Source organism: Pelophylax lessonae (assembly GCF_965119305.1).
Source record: "Pelophylax lessonae genome assembly, chromosome: 11".
NCBI classification, from domain to species: Eukaryota; Metazoa; Chordata; class Amphibia; order Anura; family Ranidae; genus Pelophylax; species Pelophylax lessonae.
Window position 1 is genome coordinate 54,421,139 of NC_138778.1, and position 17,381 is coordinate 54,438,519.

The 17,381-nt window shown below is 40.2% G+C and overlaps 1 protein-coding gene across 1 annotated transcript in view; it reads left to right on the forward strand.

Annotated features, from left to right (window-relative positions):
- The first annotated feature begins 3,153 nt into the window (after nt 1-3,153).
- Nucleotides 3,154-17,381, forward strand: part of LOC309566716 (protein-glutamine gamma-glutamyltransferase E-like) — a 53,796-nt gene continuing 39,568 nt past the window's right edge. The window contains exons 1-2 of the mRNA XM_082271979.1: nt 3,154-3,282; nt 9,733-9,906. Of these exons, the coding sequence (XP_082128105.1) occupies nt 3,276-3,282; nt 9,733-9,906 (181 nt within the window). The 5' untranslated portion in view covers nt 3,154-3,275. The remainder of the gene's footprint in view (nt 3,283-9,732; nt 9,907-17,381) is intronic.

A 17,381-nucleotide genomic window follows, 5' to 3' on the forward strand; every position in this document is an offset into this window, starting at 1 on the left:
GCTGTCAGGTAAACCCATGTGGGCTAATTTTTGGGGCCTATACTGGCCGACACTTACTTCTGTATCCTGTGAATGCCTAATGTACCTTCAGCCACAGAATACTACGTACTTAACTGTCAGGTAAACGCATGTGGGCTAATTTTTGGGGCCAATACTGGCCGACACTTACTTTTGTATTCTGTGAATGCCTAATGTACCTTCAGCCACAGAATATTACGTTCTTAGCTGTCAGGTAAACCCATGTGGGCTAATTTTTGGGGCCAATACTCGCCGACACCTACTTCTGTATCCTGTGAATGCCTAATGTACCTTCAGCCACAGAATACTACATTCTTAGCTGTCAGGTAAAGGTATGTGGGCTAATATTTGGGGCCTGGAATGGCCGACACTTACTTTTGTATCCTGTGAATGCCTAATTTTTCAGACTGGAATTGAAAATCAATGGGTCTGTAAAGGTTCAGCCAAATTGTGGAATGGATGCGGACCCATTTTACAGATGTGTGAATGGACCATATATGTATTAGACATGTATTTACCGGCTGCTGTCAGTTCTGGCTGATTTATTAAAAAAAAAAATTTGCTGTAAAAATTTAGGGCAACTTTTCCAATTGCAATACTTCTGTTATGACATTGTCCATGTGCTGGGACTATTTGTGCACAGCTAGTACATCATTTGTGGCTGCAAAGTTCGCCTCCCATTAAAGTCAATGGGGCCCGCCGCGAACTTGTGGTTCGCGGACTTTTGAGAAAATTTGCGGCTGACGTTCGCGAACCGCCCCGGCCGATGTTCGTCCATCTCTACTTAGGGGTGTACTCACTTTTGTTGCCAGCGGTTTAGACATTAATGGCTGTGTGTTGAGTTATTTTAAGGGGACATCAAATTTACACTGTTATACAAACTGTACACTCACTACTTTACATTGTAGCAAAGTGTCATTTCTTCAGTGTTGTCACATGAAAACCTATAATAAAATATTTACAAAAATGTGAGGGTGTACTCACTTTTGTGAGATACTGTACGTATTGCGGTCGGCAAGTGGATAGGGGAATCAAGCAGTTTTCTTTCCTTCCACCAATGGCCGAAGAAAAGAAAACCAAATCATCTATGGGCTGCATAACTCTACCCATAAGGTCTGCGTCAATGGGCTTTTGTTTCTTTAAGTTTATTGGGTGCTTTAAGCAGGTCAAATGGAGGTCAGAAGGAGGATAATTGCAGGTCAAATACACCTGTCAGTATATTCTCAATAAGCTCAGAAGCGTCTGGAACTGATAAAAAATTGACGCTGTAAACACAAGCCCAAAGTATATTGACACTATCCCTTAGATACAATTTTTTTATTTCCTATCAAAGATTATTTATAACTGATATATCCAGGTATGGTTTGTATCACATAGTTACATTGGCCTAGGCTTTGACCGATGTATGTATGAATTTGCATATGCATATGTATGCATTTCATACATACCAAGGGGAGGACTGGCCCAGGGGGAAGGGGGGCAATTGCCCCCCAGGCTGCTCTGATGCCCGTAAAATGGCTGCACCGCTTCTGCCACAGACATGCCTAAAAGATTACTGGCGAAGAGAAGTAAAAAAATCCCCACCACTGACCTACTGAGTGTGGGGTGACACAAGGAAAAAGCGCAGACCCCCACCCCCAGCATGGATGGTGTAAACTGTGTCTGAGCAGAGGCCAGTTCCATGCCCCACTGGAGACTCTCCTCCCCCAGCCAGCGCTGACTGAGCTGTCCCAGCTACCCCCAAGTGCCCCCTGCTGGCCAGGTGGGGAACCTGGATTCAATCAGCAGAGAGTACCTGAAGCGGAGCTTCAGCCTGGAATGGGGGTCAGGAGGGGGCCAGGAAGAGGGAGAGTGGGAGGGGGGCTGAGTCACTGCACCATGGGCCCCCTGGGCACAAAGGTGCCAGTCAGCACCTGTACATAACAAAAACAACTGGTTACTGTCCACACCTGTAACTGGTCTCTGCAGCAAGGAGCATTGGAAGGGCAATGCATATAACAAGACAAACAGATTTCCAACCTCTCCTTACCGACCAATCTGCGACCAACCGGATTGACCTGTCCAACAGTACGTGTTAAAAACAGGGGTTTAGTTGCACACATTTTCAAATACATGCGTAAGCCACAGAGCCCCGTCAAGGCACCCCATTATCTGTGGTCCTAACTCTAAATTCTGTGAGTCTCCAACAATGGAAGCACATGCATTTAATGGACAGGTGCAGGACAGATCTACCTGAAGGGAGCCCACCCCTTCTTAAAGGCACAGGGGCACACTGAACATCCTGCCTATAGCACAATGGCAGCAAAGATGTCAGTGCGTTGCCTGGTCAATATAATCTATAACAAAAACAACTGGTTACTGTCCACACCTGTAACTGGTCTCTGCAGCAAGGAGCATTGGAAGGGCAATGCATATAACAAGACAAACAGATTTCCAAGCTCTCCTTACCGACCAATCTGCGACCAACTGAATTGACCTGTCCAACTGTACGTGTTAAAAACAGGGGTTTAGTTGCACACATTTTCAAATACATGCGTAAGCCACAGAGCCCCGTCAAGGCACCCCATTATCTGTGGTCCTAACTCTAAATTCTGTTTTTAACACGTACTGTTGGACAGGTCAATTCGGTTGGTCGCAGATTGGTCGGTAAGGAGAGCTTGGAAATCTTTTTGTCTTGTTATAGCCCCTGTACATACCCTTGGGATCCCTGTGGAAGCTGGAGACCACTGTAGACTTCACTGCTATTATAGTGATTACTGCAGTTTTCCAAGTCCTGAGCATGCTTCACATTTTTCTCAGTGAATGCAAAACGCTCTATGATTGGAGGAGGTAGAGAGGCGGGGCAGTAATGTCATGATGGCTATTTTATTTTTTCTATTAGCACTAGTTTGCTTTAGCAAATGGTAACCAGACAAGTAATACAAAATCCTCCAATTCTCAATTACAGTAAATATAAAACGTGTGATCAAGCTGTATGTGGAATTTGCTTACTGAAGCTATAGGTACATTCATATATGTATGAGTAGCTCTGATTGGCATGTCCCCAGACAAGATCTTCCCATCATGACTATGAGACTTCAGTAATTACATATTTAGCATTGAGCAATGCCAATATGTGTGTACAGCAGTAAAAAAAAAAGGAGGAAAAACCTCACCCAGATGTTTTGCATACTGAAGACAATATAAGAACACACAACAACAATGTTGGATACAAGTATACCAAAGACTGACTGATACACGGAGATAAAACAAGCAAGATGTCAAGTAAGTGTGTATATATGGGTGTGTGTATCTGGTAGCCTACTGAATGTTGTATACAGTAAATTATTAAGTGACTGGCTGAGCAATATAATTATTTATACTATTTAGGCATTTTAAATATTTTTTATAATAGAAGTTTTCTATCATAGAAATGATCTAAAATATAAAAAATCTAACAAACTATATAGCTCAATATTTTAAATACTGAAAATGCTATCAATATTACAATCCTCAGTTAAATTTTGCAAAACATTATCGACTGAACTATCAAAAAGACATTTTTGCTGAGTTTTAGCCCAGGGGTATGTCTTGATGGCAAGACATAATTGTTACCATAAATTTGTTAGTACAGTAGCAATGTTAATGTCTTCAGGGGGTCCAATGGGTCCATGGTCCATGACCGCATATTGCAGGGATCTCCAAACGACGGCCCTTCAGCTGTTGCAGAACTGTACGTCCCCTGAGGCACTGCAAAACTCTGACATTCGTGACTAGGCATGATGGGAGTTGTAGTTCATGAACAACTGGAGGGCCATAGTTTGGAGACTCCTGCCATAATGCATTTATATAGGTATATGCTTAATATATTTATTAATGTCTGATTACTTGATAAGCAAATTGGTTATATGGTCTGAAGCATGGAATGCGGATCCTTGGGTACCAGAAATCTCAGCCAGCATTCCTGGCAGACATAACTTAAAAGAAAAGACTATTGAATAATTTGAACATTTTCAGTTAATAGCCTGTTGCAGTGTAAAAAAAAAGGTGATGCTGAGGATGTGTCCTATAAACCTAGACTAGTGCAATGTTAAAGCGGATCTTCACCCTCAATTTGATGCTGCCTCCTCTTCATCCCTCCTTCCCTCCACTGTGCAAATAGGGCTTTTTTTACTTTTTTTTAACCACCTCAGCCCCGGAAGGATTTGCCCCCTTAATGACCAGGCCATTTTTTGCGATTCGGCACTGCTTTACTTTAACGCAGTCATGCAATGCTGTACCCCAAGAAAATTGATGTCCTTTTTTTTCCCACAAATAGAGCTTTCTTTTGGTGGTATTTGATCACCTCTGCGGTTTTTAGATTTTGCGCTATAAACAAAAAAAGAGCGACAATTTTGAAAAAAACGCCATCATTTTTACTTTCTGCTATAAAACATTCCCAATAAAAAAATATTAAAAATCTAATTTTTTTATCAGTTTAGGCCAATTTGTATTCTGCTACATATTTTTGGTTAAAAAAAAAATATCAAAAAGCGTATTTTAATTAGTTTGCACAGAAGTTATAGCGTTTACAAACTACGGAATAGATTTTTGGACTTTTTATTTATTCATTTTTATTAGTAATGGCGGGGATCTGCGATTTTTAGCGGGACTGCGACATTGCGGCGGACAGATCGGACCCCTAACTGACATTTGTGATACTTTTTGGGGACCAGTGACACTAATACAGTAATCAGTGCTAAATAATTTGCACTGTTGCTGTATAAATGACACTGGCTTAGCTGAAACTGCTGATCTCTCCCTGCCTGTCTGAGAGAAGATCCGCCTGCTTTGTTTACATAAGCCGGTGGGTCTTCTCTCCATTTCCCGAATGATCATGGGAGGAAGGCGGCAATCTAAACACACATGCACTCCAGTCACGTAGTACTATGTGACTGGACGCAGCCGTGCCGCCCTACCGCAGTAAAAAGCCGGCGGGCGGTCGGCAAGTGGTTAATAAAAAACTTCTGGCCCACCCTTAGGTATGTCACTTGCCTAGGCGAATGATGTACACTTTGCCCACAGTGCCTCCTGGGAAACGTACATCACATATCCCAGGAGGCATAGTCCTTCACTTAAAAAGAGGGACCGGGACATACCTAGTGGCTTGTCATCTTGAGAGCCATCAGTTGAACCTGGAAGAGTCTGCAGCTTCCCGATGACATCACCCAAGAAGATGGCGGAGCGGGACCGAGCAGGGGGTCAAAGAAAAGTGGATCTCAGCAGGACAACGCTGGATCTGCTGGGTGAGTATCCTAACTGTGTAGGACCAGACACCAGGTAAGGAGGGGGTTTAAAAATTAGGGGAAAGGAAGGTAAAGATCAATTTTAAAGTAATCTTAAATCTGAAACCAAAACTGTAATATACTGCAGCTTACGTGTCATGAGAAGTGGTGGTTTTCTTTATTAGGCTTTTTTCTTCCGTTTCCTCCTTGTGATCTGGCCAACAACACACCTCCTGTATTAGAGTGTCCCAACTCTGGATAAAAGCACATGAGGCAGAATTAATTACACTAACAAATTGAAGCCAAACTCCAGCTAACACTTTATAAGCTGTGACAGCAAACATTTTTTTTCCTTTTTGGATAAAGGCTTTACATAAATAAATAGAAGCTGAACATTGTAAGCACCCCTGTCAGTGGCAAATGGTTTGCCTCATCCCTGTAACTGATACATCTGCAAGAGAGCTTGTCCATTATAAAAACAACAGACTAACTGACTGGATCACCAGATTATAATAAAAGAAAGGAAGCCTAAAAAAAAAAAAACAAATGTAGTCATCACATCTAAGAATTTGTAAGCTTCAATATAATAAATGTTTGCATTTGGGTTTAAAACCGATATAAGATTACAGGCTTATCTGTTTATGTGCTCTTTTAATGGATAAAAGAAAAATGATGTTGCGGTCATCGCATAGATAAGCTCTTTTCAAGCAATGTACAGTATATTCATATAATAATAAAAAAATAGAGTCGAGAGTACCTTGGATCACCTACACATTCCACTCATCTTAGCACAGTGGAAACCTGCACTAAGGGAACATGTAGGTGCCACGGCTAACCTTTCTTTCTGAAAATGCTATTTGCCTGGCTGTCATGCTGATCCAATAACTAGTTTACAGATTATCTCTGACATATTGCTGACATTCTTTACCGCATGCTTGTTCAGAATCAATGACCCTAAAAATACTGTGTCTATTTGCAATGTGCACCGGGACACTATTGCATTCCCAATGAATGGTGCCCAAACGCACCATGCTGTAGTGGGATAGCACATCTTTTTATTTATAACCTAGTGAAAAAAGTATGTAGTGCGCTAACCTAATATATAAATAAAAATCAATGAACATAACATGTCATGATTAGCACATATCCAAATAGATATGTAAATTACATATACAATCTTGTGAATAAATCTGTGTTGGTGAATAAATAACCAAAGAATAAAAAACACAAGTCTCTCAAAGTTGTGGAGTGTACAACGAGTGTTCTGTGCCAAATGAACGTGCCACTCTGTGAGGGTAAGCGTATTCCTATAGTATTGATTGCATCTGAGCACTTTGTTTATGGTATGAATTTTTTATCACTTTAACCACTTCCCGACCACTCGCCGCCTATTTACTGCGGCAGGGTGGCTCTCCTGCGCAAACCGACGTAGGTCTACGTCGATCACGTGTGGGAAGCTAGGGGGTGAGCGCGCACGGCACTCCTGCCCCCATTCGGCAGCGGGGAAGCCGATGCACGGGACAGGCAGCTTTGATTGCCACCTGACACCCGCGATTGCTCCCCGCTGAGGGAGAAGTACGTTCGGCTGTTGTAAACACAGCCGACTGCTATTCTCCCTGAAATGATCGCAGAGCTCCTGTGATCCTTCTATATAGGATCACATGTCTCTATGGTCATTTCACAATCCATGCCCCTCCACAGTTAGAATCACTCCCCTAGGCTCACATTTAACCCACGGATCACCCATAGTTTTAACTGCCAGTGTCATTATTACAGTAACAGTGCATATTTTTAGCACTGATTACTGTAGTAATGTCACTGGTACCCCGAAAAGTGTCAAAAATGTCAGTTAGGGATCCGATCTGTCTGCTGCAATGTCGCAGTCCCACAAAAAATCGCAAATCGCCGCTATTACTAGTAAAAAATAAATAAATAAATAAAAATGACATAAATCTTTCCCATAGTTAGTAGACACGATAACTTTTGCGCAAACCAATGGAAATACGCCTATTGCGATTTTTTTTAGAATATGTAGCATAAAACAAATTGGCCTAAAATGTTAAAAAATTTTGATTTTTAAATAATTTTTTTTGAGAATGTCATATAGCAGAATGTGAATAATATATACAGTGGGTACGGAAAGTATTCAGACCCCCTTAAATTTTTCACTCTTTGTTATATTGCAGCCATTTGCTAAAATCATTTAAGTTCATTCTTCTTCCTCATGAATGTACACATAGCACCCCATACTGACAGAAAAACACAGAATTGTTGACATTGTTGCAGATTTATTAAAAAAGAAAAACTGAAATATCACATGGTCCTAAGTATTCAGACCCTTTGCTCAGTATTTAGTAGAAGCCCCCTTTTGATCTAATACAGCCAGGAGTCTTTTTGGGAAAGATGCAACAAGTCTTTCACACCTGGATTTGGGGATCCTCTGCCATTCCTCCTTGCAGATCCTCTCCAGTTCTGTCAGGTTGGATGGTAAACGTTGGTGGACAGCCATTTTTAGGTCTCTCCAGAGATGCTCAATTGGGTTTAAGTCAGGGCTCTGGCTGGGCCATTCAAGAACAGTCACAGAGTTGTTGTGAAGCCACTCCTTCGTTATTTTAGCTGTGTGCTTAGGGTCATTGTCTTGTTGGAAGGTAAACCTTCGGCCCAGTCTGAGGTCCAGAGCACTCTGGAGAAGGTTTTTGTCCAGGATATCCCTGTACTTGGCCGCATTCATCATTCCCTCGATTGCAACCAGTCGTCCCGTCCCTGCAGCTGAAAAACACCCCCACAGCATGATGCTGCCACCACCATGCTTCACTGTTGGGACTGTATTGGATAGGTGATGAGCAGTGCCTGGTTTTCTCCACACATACCGCTTAGAATTAAGGCCAAAAAGTTATATTTTGGTCTCATCAGACCAGAGAATCCTATTTCTCACCATCTTGGAGTCCTTCAGGTGTTTTTTTAGCAAACTCCATGTGGGCTTTCATGTGTCTTACACTGAGGAGAGGCTTCTGTCGGGCCACCTTGCCATAAAGCCCGGACTGGTGGAGGGCTGCAGTGATGGTTGACTTTCTACAACTTTCTCCCATCTCCTGACTGCATCTCTGGAGCTCAGCCACAGTGATCTTTGGGTTCTTCTTTACCTCTCTCACCAAGGCTCTTCTCCCCCGATAGCTCAGTTTGGCCGGACGGCCAGCTCTAGGAAGGGTTCTGGTCGTCCCAAACATCTTCCATTTGAGAATTATGGAGGCCACTGTGCTCTTAGGAACCTTAAGTGCAGCAGAAATCTTTTTGTAACCTTGGCCAGATCTATGCCTTGCCACAATTCTGTCTCTGAGCTCTTCAGGCAGTTCCTTTGACCTCATGATTCTCATTTGCTCTGACATGCATTGTGATCTGGAAGGTCTTATATAGACAGGTGTGTGGCTTTCCTAATCAAGTCCAATCAGTATAATCAAACACAGCTGGACTCAAATTAAGGTGTAGAACCATCTCAAGGATGATCAGAAGAAATGGAAAGCACCTGAGTTAAATAAATGAGTGTCACAGCAAAGGGTCTGAATACTTAGGACCAGGTGATATTTCAGTTTTTCTTTTTTAATAAATCTGCAACAATGTCAACAATTCTGTGTTCTTCTGTCAGTATGGGGTGCTATGTGTACAGTCATGAGGAAGAAGAATGAACCTAAATGATTTTAGCAAATGGCTGCAATATAACAAAGAGTGAAATTTTTAAGGGGGTCTGAATACTTTCCGTACCCACTGTATATATTTTTTTTTTTAAATTGTCGCTCTTTTTTTGTTGATAGTGCAAAAAAAAAAAAATCGCACAGGTGATCAAAAGAAAGCTCTATTTGTGGGAAAAAAAGGACATCAATTTTATTTTGTACATCGTCGCACGAATTGCTTGTTAAAATAACACAGTGCCGAATCGCAAAAAATAGCCTGGTCATTAAGGGGGCAAATCCTTCCGGTCTTAAAGTGGTTAATTATGTCTATTTATTGAGGAATTGCACTGCTAATAGTTGCTTGACTATATATCTCTTTATTCCTTACCCTTTGGGGTTGTAGTAGCGGCAGTCCTTAACATTAATTTTAGGTTTTGAGCATTAATTTTTCCACAGGAAAGTTTGGTTGGCACGAGTGATATTTTTCTAATATATTCAATACTGCTGTGATTACACTGTGAAAACTAGGCCATAGAATATATAAAGGCCACCACACCTTGATTGCTTGAAGTTGCCAAATACAGTAAAATCTTTCCCAGAATTTTTCCCAACCTACTCAACTGAATCTGATAATTCAAATTAGGAGTTGCTCGCTCAGTTTACTATAATTATTCTTAATAATGCAATGACAGTGAACACTATGCTTTTCAAAGCAGTGCATGCATTTCTACTTTATACAGATCAGGCCTAACATTGCAAATGTGTTTTTATTTGGTTATAACATAAATGATTCTTTGTTTCAGATCTATTGGTGACCAACACTGACTTCAGAAAAGTCAGAAATGCCACAGCTCACAGGACCCTAGACTACGACACCAGTGAAATAGTGATCAGAAGGGGACAGCCATTTCAAATATCTTTAAGATTCAACAGACAAATAACATCAAGAGATGCGCTTAAAATAATTGCAGAAACAGGTAATATGGTTTTCTAAAGTGACCATTCTGTTAATTCTCAAGAAGACTCCCAACTCCTATTATAAAAAAGGTTGTAGAAGTAGGCGAGGAGTTGCATTAACAGAAAATATTGGAACCGCTAGGAGTAAAAAAAAAATCATTTTATTCATGTATGATATCAAATCCAGCCTATGCATTTCTGGAGACTGGGGCTCACCCTTTTTAAGGCCTTTGGTAGAGTCTGTGTACAGAGACTCATGCAGATGCATTGTTAGGACAGCGCTCACGATCAACACTGCCAAAGCTTTAAAGAAGTTAGAGTCCCAATCTTCTTAAACATATTGGCTAAATTTTATCATACATCAACAGTGATCTTTTTTGTTCGAACCAGCTGGAGTTTCTCTGACTTTCTGTTTATGGATAGGGCTCCTCAGCCACCTCCACAATTCTCACATGCTTGAAGATACCCACTCCTAGAACCCTTCAAATGTCAAACCATTACAGACCTACCCACCATAAAGTCTACCTCTACCCCCTCACATACATTACAAAGCCCACCATGAAAAATGGTCTGTTAGAAAATTATATATTAAAATTAGAAAACTTACATTTTGCATAAGCCTGCTTAAATGAGATCTACTGTCAAACATAAACTTTCATTTTATAACATCAGCATTGTCTTACATGGATTTGACTGGGTGAATTAAAGTGTCGTTTGACTTGATCTCCCTTCCATTAAGGAAAGAAGAGTAGTAGGTAATAGCAATACAAACAATAGCTATTTTTGACAATGCAATTTAAGCTTAATTGAAAAATCTCCTTTTGCGTTGTGAGTTCTGCCTGTCTGTTGGCCAACTCTTTTCACAACTTGCTGGATGCCCTGCATGTTTCTCAGCATCTTATCCATTTACTTACAATTTCTAAGCACTACATATCCCATGGTACCTTGCTTCCTGCAAGCAGTGATTCCTGTACTGATTCCGCCTCTTGAAATTTCTCCTCTCAGCACCTCTGTAGTTCAGATAGAAAGCTCTGTGAGATGTGTGACAAAGCAGTGCCTACTCACAGGGCATAGTGGATACCTGTCACAGAATTAAAGGAAGTAAATCTGTCAGGATCTTTACAAAGTACATTTACAAATGTCAAGATTCAGATTAATAAGAGTAGGCTTGAAATAATTGATTTACAATGTGGAAAAGAATATAAGATTTTAAATGCTGACCATAATCCTACTATGTTCCTTCTTAAACTCACTGCTAACTGGGAAGTTCTGTTTGCATTTTAACTCTAGCAATCTAAGTGTTAAAAAAAAAAACATAAGGAAAAACCCTGTTTTTTACTGAAAATTAAATACCCGTATTTTCCGGCGTATAAGACGACTGGGCGTATAAGACGACCCCCTAATTTTCATCTACCAGTAATACTTATACTTAGGTTACCTTGGAGATATTATACTCGGCGTATAAGACGACCCCCCATTTTTGGGGGATTTTTTTAATGTTCAAAAGTAGTCTTATACGCTAGAAAATACAGTATATGGGTATGTCCAAAATTTCGGCATCCTGGCCGGATCACCAGTAAATGGCCGAGATTCAAATCCTGTATGAGCAGGCTGAATGTAGCCAACTTGATCAATCGATCCATTTGGGTACAACCATAATTTTACATGTGATTATTGCAAGCGGCTATTATAGCCGCTAGAAATAACCACTTTATTGTCCCGACAGGGGGCTGCCATTGCAAACACAATGGCTTGGCAGGAGGGGTTTCCCTCTCAACACCGTCTGTGGTGCAGGAAAGAAATTTGCTCTGTCTATGGCCGGCCTAGTCAGACTTATGAAAAAAGCAAATGTGCAAACAGGAAATTTAATTTCTGGGGGGCACTCTGACTTCAAACAATGTACAGAATGCCTTCAGGATGTTGGCATTGCAATATCCTCGCATTTGAATTTTTGGCATGTTTAAAAATTATGTTGTCTGCAGGTTTAAATGGAAAGGTAACCTTAAAAGGATTAAAATGAACCGTACTATTCCTCTTGATTTACCATCTAATATTTGTGCCTAGAGGGTGTTGTAAGCTCTTCATAGCACCCTCTCCCATGTGAAAACGCTATCATTTTTGACTTTGCCTTTATTACAATATCTGTGTTCAAAAAGTCTGTCCAGCTACAGTGGCAATAAAGTTTGTATAAGGCAAAACGTTTTTTTAGTTTTGCGAAGGGTTAGACCCAATGTTATATTTGTATTGCTTTCTGTGTCCCTGCTGAGAGAGTCATGTCTCTATATCTTGGTGGTCATTGTCACTGAGAGAAAATGAGGAGAAGTCCAAAAATGTTAAAGTTGTTATCAGAGTGAAAGGGGAAATTACAATAGGGAAAAATATTTCCAATGTCAACCGAGATTTTTGTGAGATTTCCTATTACTTTTTGTAAAGTCCCCCCAGCAGGACGTAGATAGCAAAAAATAACCTGATAGAGGTTTTTTTTTATATCAAAAGAACTTTATTGAACATTGTGCACAAACATTACAGAGTCCAGAGCAGAAGTGCCCACATTATACAGAATTCTTAAAGATGGGGTCTTGGTACAATACTGAAAAGCATTAAGACAAATAACCCTGAAACCAGCAAGGCCAACAATTCAAACCAGCAGAGTATGTAGCATTTATATTCCACTCCCTATAGTTTATTCACTTCAGAAGGAGATAGTCACCATCCCTCACATCCCACCAGCCACCAATCTATCCAGGACCAGGTCTACCGGGGCCAGACCTGGCACCGTCAACCATGGAGCCCATAATTTATCAAATTTACTCGGGTTGCCCCCATGCTGATAGATGTATTTCTTCAATCTTAGCATGTCTCCCATCTGGGCAATCCATTCCTTGACAGTAGGGGGGTCAGGGAAAAATACAGTGACGCAGTATCAGTTTCCTAGCTTAAAATAGCGCTTTGGCGATAGCCTGTTTAGTAATCTCTGATAGAGGTTTTAACTGCCCTATCCTAAACAGACAAAATACATTTTGGCTACAGATACAATGTAAAAAGTATTTCCTGATTAGATGGAATAATTTTTCTTTTCTTTTGGGCTGACCTCATCCAATAAGGAAAAATATAATTCCAGCTAATCGTGAAAGAAGGGATGATGTAATCCTGCCCTGGCAAAAAAAAAATATTTGCACTTTCACAGCTGCTATCTATTTACAGGAGTTGAAAATGGGATAACAAGAGGAATGGGATTGGTCGCCTTTATTTGCAATATGGCTTATGTAGCAATTATATATGGTTTATAATTTTTCTTTCTAGTGAAATCCCCACTTGCAGAATAGATTATTTTGTATCTATGGTCATCAGATATTCACAGAGAGGTTTCACTTTTCATTTATCGTGAAAAAATCCTCCTACATGGATTTGACTGGGTGAATCAAAGCATTGTTTAAATTGATCTACCCTTGATTAAGGAAAGAAGAGTAATATGATTACAAAATATAATGTATAGTGTATGTTATTACTTTTTACACACAAAAGATATTTAGAACATCATAATAATTGAGTGCTATTTTTGAATTCCTGCGCTAAGCAAGTAGACCTGTGATGCAACATTAAAACGCCTGTCATTAATATTACAGCATAAGGATAACTGACAATATAATTATGGTCCCCTTTCTTTTGAATTGTCAAATGTAAGTCTCACTAATCTCAGTTTATGAAACACTGTGAACATTCTATTACACTAAATTGCATGTTGCAACATTCTGTACTAATTGGGAGTCAATGACGCAGATTATTTTCTGTTGAACAAGAATATTGGATGTGATGCAAAAAAAGTGTTTCAGCATTGATGAGCATGGGTGGGGCTCTGTTTTAAAGGGTCGTGGCTCCACCCTACTGCTACTACATCAAATGTCAAAAACTTACTTGTCAGGTCAAAGCAAATAAGCTGCCAATAGCTGGCACAGTGATGCTACCCTATCCACCCCTTGTGCTTGGTCAAGAGATTTGTGATGACACATGACCGAATACAGGGGGCACATTCAAACATGTCGATGAGATAGTCATCAGCAGATCTCTGTTTTGTAAGGGAGATAAGCAGTACACTTGTATACTTGTATATCAGTGCAAGAAAATAATGTCTGAACTGAATGAGCAACAGAGGTGGGGGTTGGCAACAAAGGGGAGGGGGTGCAGATGGAAGGAGGCGCTACAGGGTTCTCACCCTTTTGCACTCTATGCAAAACTACAAGTAACATAAATTGCTTTAGATGCCATTTAACTACTAGACTGTGTTAATTGACCCTGGTATTCATTTTCAGGAGCTTATCAGCAATCACATAGACTTCTGGGGCACTTGCCAATTCTGACTCTGAAACTGAAGAGTCAGGTTTGGGCAAAGTCAGTAAACTTAACGAAGGACAAATAAATGCTTCAAACGAGAAAGACCCAGAGTTTTAGTTAAAGCAAAAATATTCAGTTTTTTTTAGACCCAGTTTTTAGCAATTCTTTTTAAAAGTATATCCATGGTTAAAAATTACAAGAACTTACTACTAACCCTATCCTTATGTGAACGGTGTCTGAAAATTACATTTTCTCACAGATTCAAAACTGGTCTTTCTAGAATTTTTTCTCTCCCTGTCTCACCTAGTGGTGGTCATACAGTATACAAAAAATCGGCCGAAATTTGGTCATTTGGAAAGTTTGTTCGTTTTTCGGTCAGGTAGTGGGCAGAAATGGGTAATCAGCTGTGGCGTTTTTTGAGCCAAAAAAAATAAAGGACAAGTTTGGAAATTTTCTGCCGAACGATTGATAAATTGAAAGGTTAATGTGTTTCTCGTCCAAATTGTTTGCACTATGTATATGTGAAAAAAGGACCAAAAAAACGGATTCATTTATGTCCATTGATTTATTTATTGGTCATTACATGATGGCACGATCGTCTGCTCTCATTAACGAGTGTTCATTTTTCGAAAAATATATTGAACAATTTTTCATTTAGTGTATGGCCAACATAAGATTTGTCAAATGTCATATTCCATTAACATTAGAGTACACATTTAGGTCAGATGCATCTTTTTGTAGCTATTTCCCAACAATTTTCAATCAAACTGAAGTTTAAATGCAACTTAGGGGGGTGGGATTACCCCCAGTTTTTCAGAAGAAGACATTGACACATCAGGCATACCTGATGAGTTTGTTTGTGATGAATGAGCAGCTAGTAACGGTCACGTAGTTATATGCATCTCACTAGATGTGGATCTACAACCAAAGCAATTAGGGACATATTTGGACATTCAAGGGCATATTTACAAAAGTAAGAACATTTTCTTCAATTAACTTGATACATTGCACAAAAGAAAATTATTTAACATTTGATAGCAGAGATAGGGATAGAGCAGACAAATCAGCTAAATATGAGAAATAACAAATGACAAAGTAGCATTCAGTGGAAATTATGGGGTTGAGTCACTAAAGGCAAACAGACTTTGCACTTTTGCAAGTGCAGTTGCTCCAAAGCTTAGTAAATGAGGTAAAGCTTCCCTTTACAAAGAATCACCAGTCACATGCAAGGAAAAATGCTTGCACATGATTGGATAATGGAAGCCAGCAGAACTCTCCCTCATTTACAAAGCTCTGGAGCAACTGTACTTTCAAAAGTGCACAGTCTATTTGCCTTTAGTAAATCAACCCCTATGTGTTAAAGTTTTCCATACAAGCCGCACTGGGGGAGATTTACTAAAAGTGGTTCACTCAGAATTTGGTGCAGCTGTGCATGGTGGCCAAATAGCCTCGAACTTCAGTTATTTCAATTAAGGTTTAACAATAAAACCTGTAAGCGGATTGGTGCAGCTCTGCATGGAAACCAGATTTTGCACTATGCAGTTTTAGTAAATAACCCCCACTGTGTTGGTCATTGAACAAAATTAACACAGAAGTGTACGTTTGTGCAGCGGTCAAGAGTAGTGAATTTCAGTTTAGCGGTGAAGAGTGAAGTTATGTGCAATGGTGCAGTGGTGCCAAGCAGAGAATTGTTTAGTGTTAGTGGTAAGCAATCACATAGTGAATGTTGGCATAAGCAGAAGTACACATTTGTGAAATGATGGTGAGTTTGATACAGAGCATTGGTGCATGGACATGTGTTTACAATGGTTGGGAGTGGTGTAGTGTGTTTTTTGTTTAGGGGCAGCATATGAAGCAGTGCACATAGTGAAAAAAGGCAGCAAGTGGAGTGGTGCACATAGGCAGTGGTAGCAAGTGGAGTAGCTCACATAAATGCTGTGGCAGTAAATGAAGATGCATTGGTGCAATGGCAACAACTGGAGCATTGCACATTAGTGCAGTGGCAGAGAGACTGTAACATCAGATCACTGCAGTGGCAGTTAGTAGGGTCCTGCACAATGGTGCAGTGGCAGTAAATCCAAAGGTGCATTGGCCTGAATGCATTGGCCTGAATGGGATCAGTGCATTGGCTTGAATGGGATCATGTATGTTGGTAAAATGGCAGCAAGTGCAGAAGTATGCATCGCAGCAGGTAGGGTATCTCCAAATAAAGCAGTGGCAATAAATGTGAAAGTGTACGTTGGTGCCACAGCTGCTTCCTTCCTGGTTCCATATTGATGCCCACACACACTATGTTCCATTAGCACCTAGCTTCCTTTCACTTCCAGCTTGTGGCCGCCAAGCTGCTTTCTTGTTTGCATAATGATGCTCACAGCACAAAACAGCAGTATCTCCTACTCTGTGTGTAGGTGATAATATAGCAAGCAGGAATCTGCTGGAAGGCAGTGGAACGTACACAGTAGAGGATATGACAGCCACAGTAAGAGAAGTGTAAGTACTAGAAGAGGACAGCGTGTATAGGCATTGTTATGTCAACTAGGAAGCAGCTGGTGACTTTTCGCACTTGTGGCTCTCGACTGCTCTTGTGCCATGTACATCAACTATGCAACAGTTTGGAGTTCAGCTTTAGATAGTAAGTAGCTAAAAAATGTATGTATTAGATCACCCATGCTTTGCCACTATTCACTTTATGCTCATAAAAATTACATGTATCACTTACAGTAGAAATGTGAAATTATTTTTATTAAAGCGGAACTAATCCCTCCAATCCTTTTTAGCCAAGGAAGCTGCCAACGTGGCCCTGTTTGATCTTCAACTGCTATAATGATTCACATGTGAACATTTGTGATACCAGCCATTTGATTATTTGACAGTGTGGTTGAGAGCAGTTCCGGTACATTCCTGGCAAATGGGGCAAATGTAACTTTTTTGAAACTATTTAATCAATTGGTTTAGTTCAGCTTTAAAACTAAAGAAAGAAAAAAAGGCAATGCCATGAGAACTTATCAGATGTTTACATCAGGTGTTGATTGGTTGTCAAAAGCTTTACACAGCCACCCTTAGTCACACCAAAACAGTTTGACTTATTAAATTGCAATGAATAACATGTAACTGGTTTCATCGCATGTATCTAAGAAAATGGTATATAAAAAGTATGGAATTC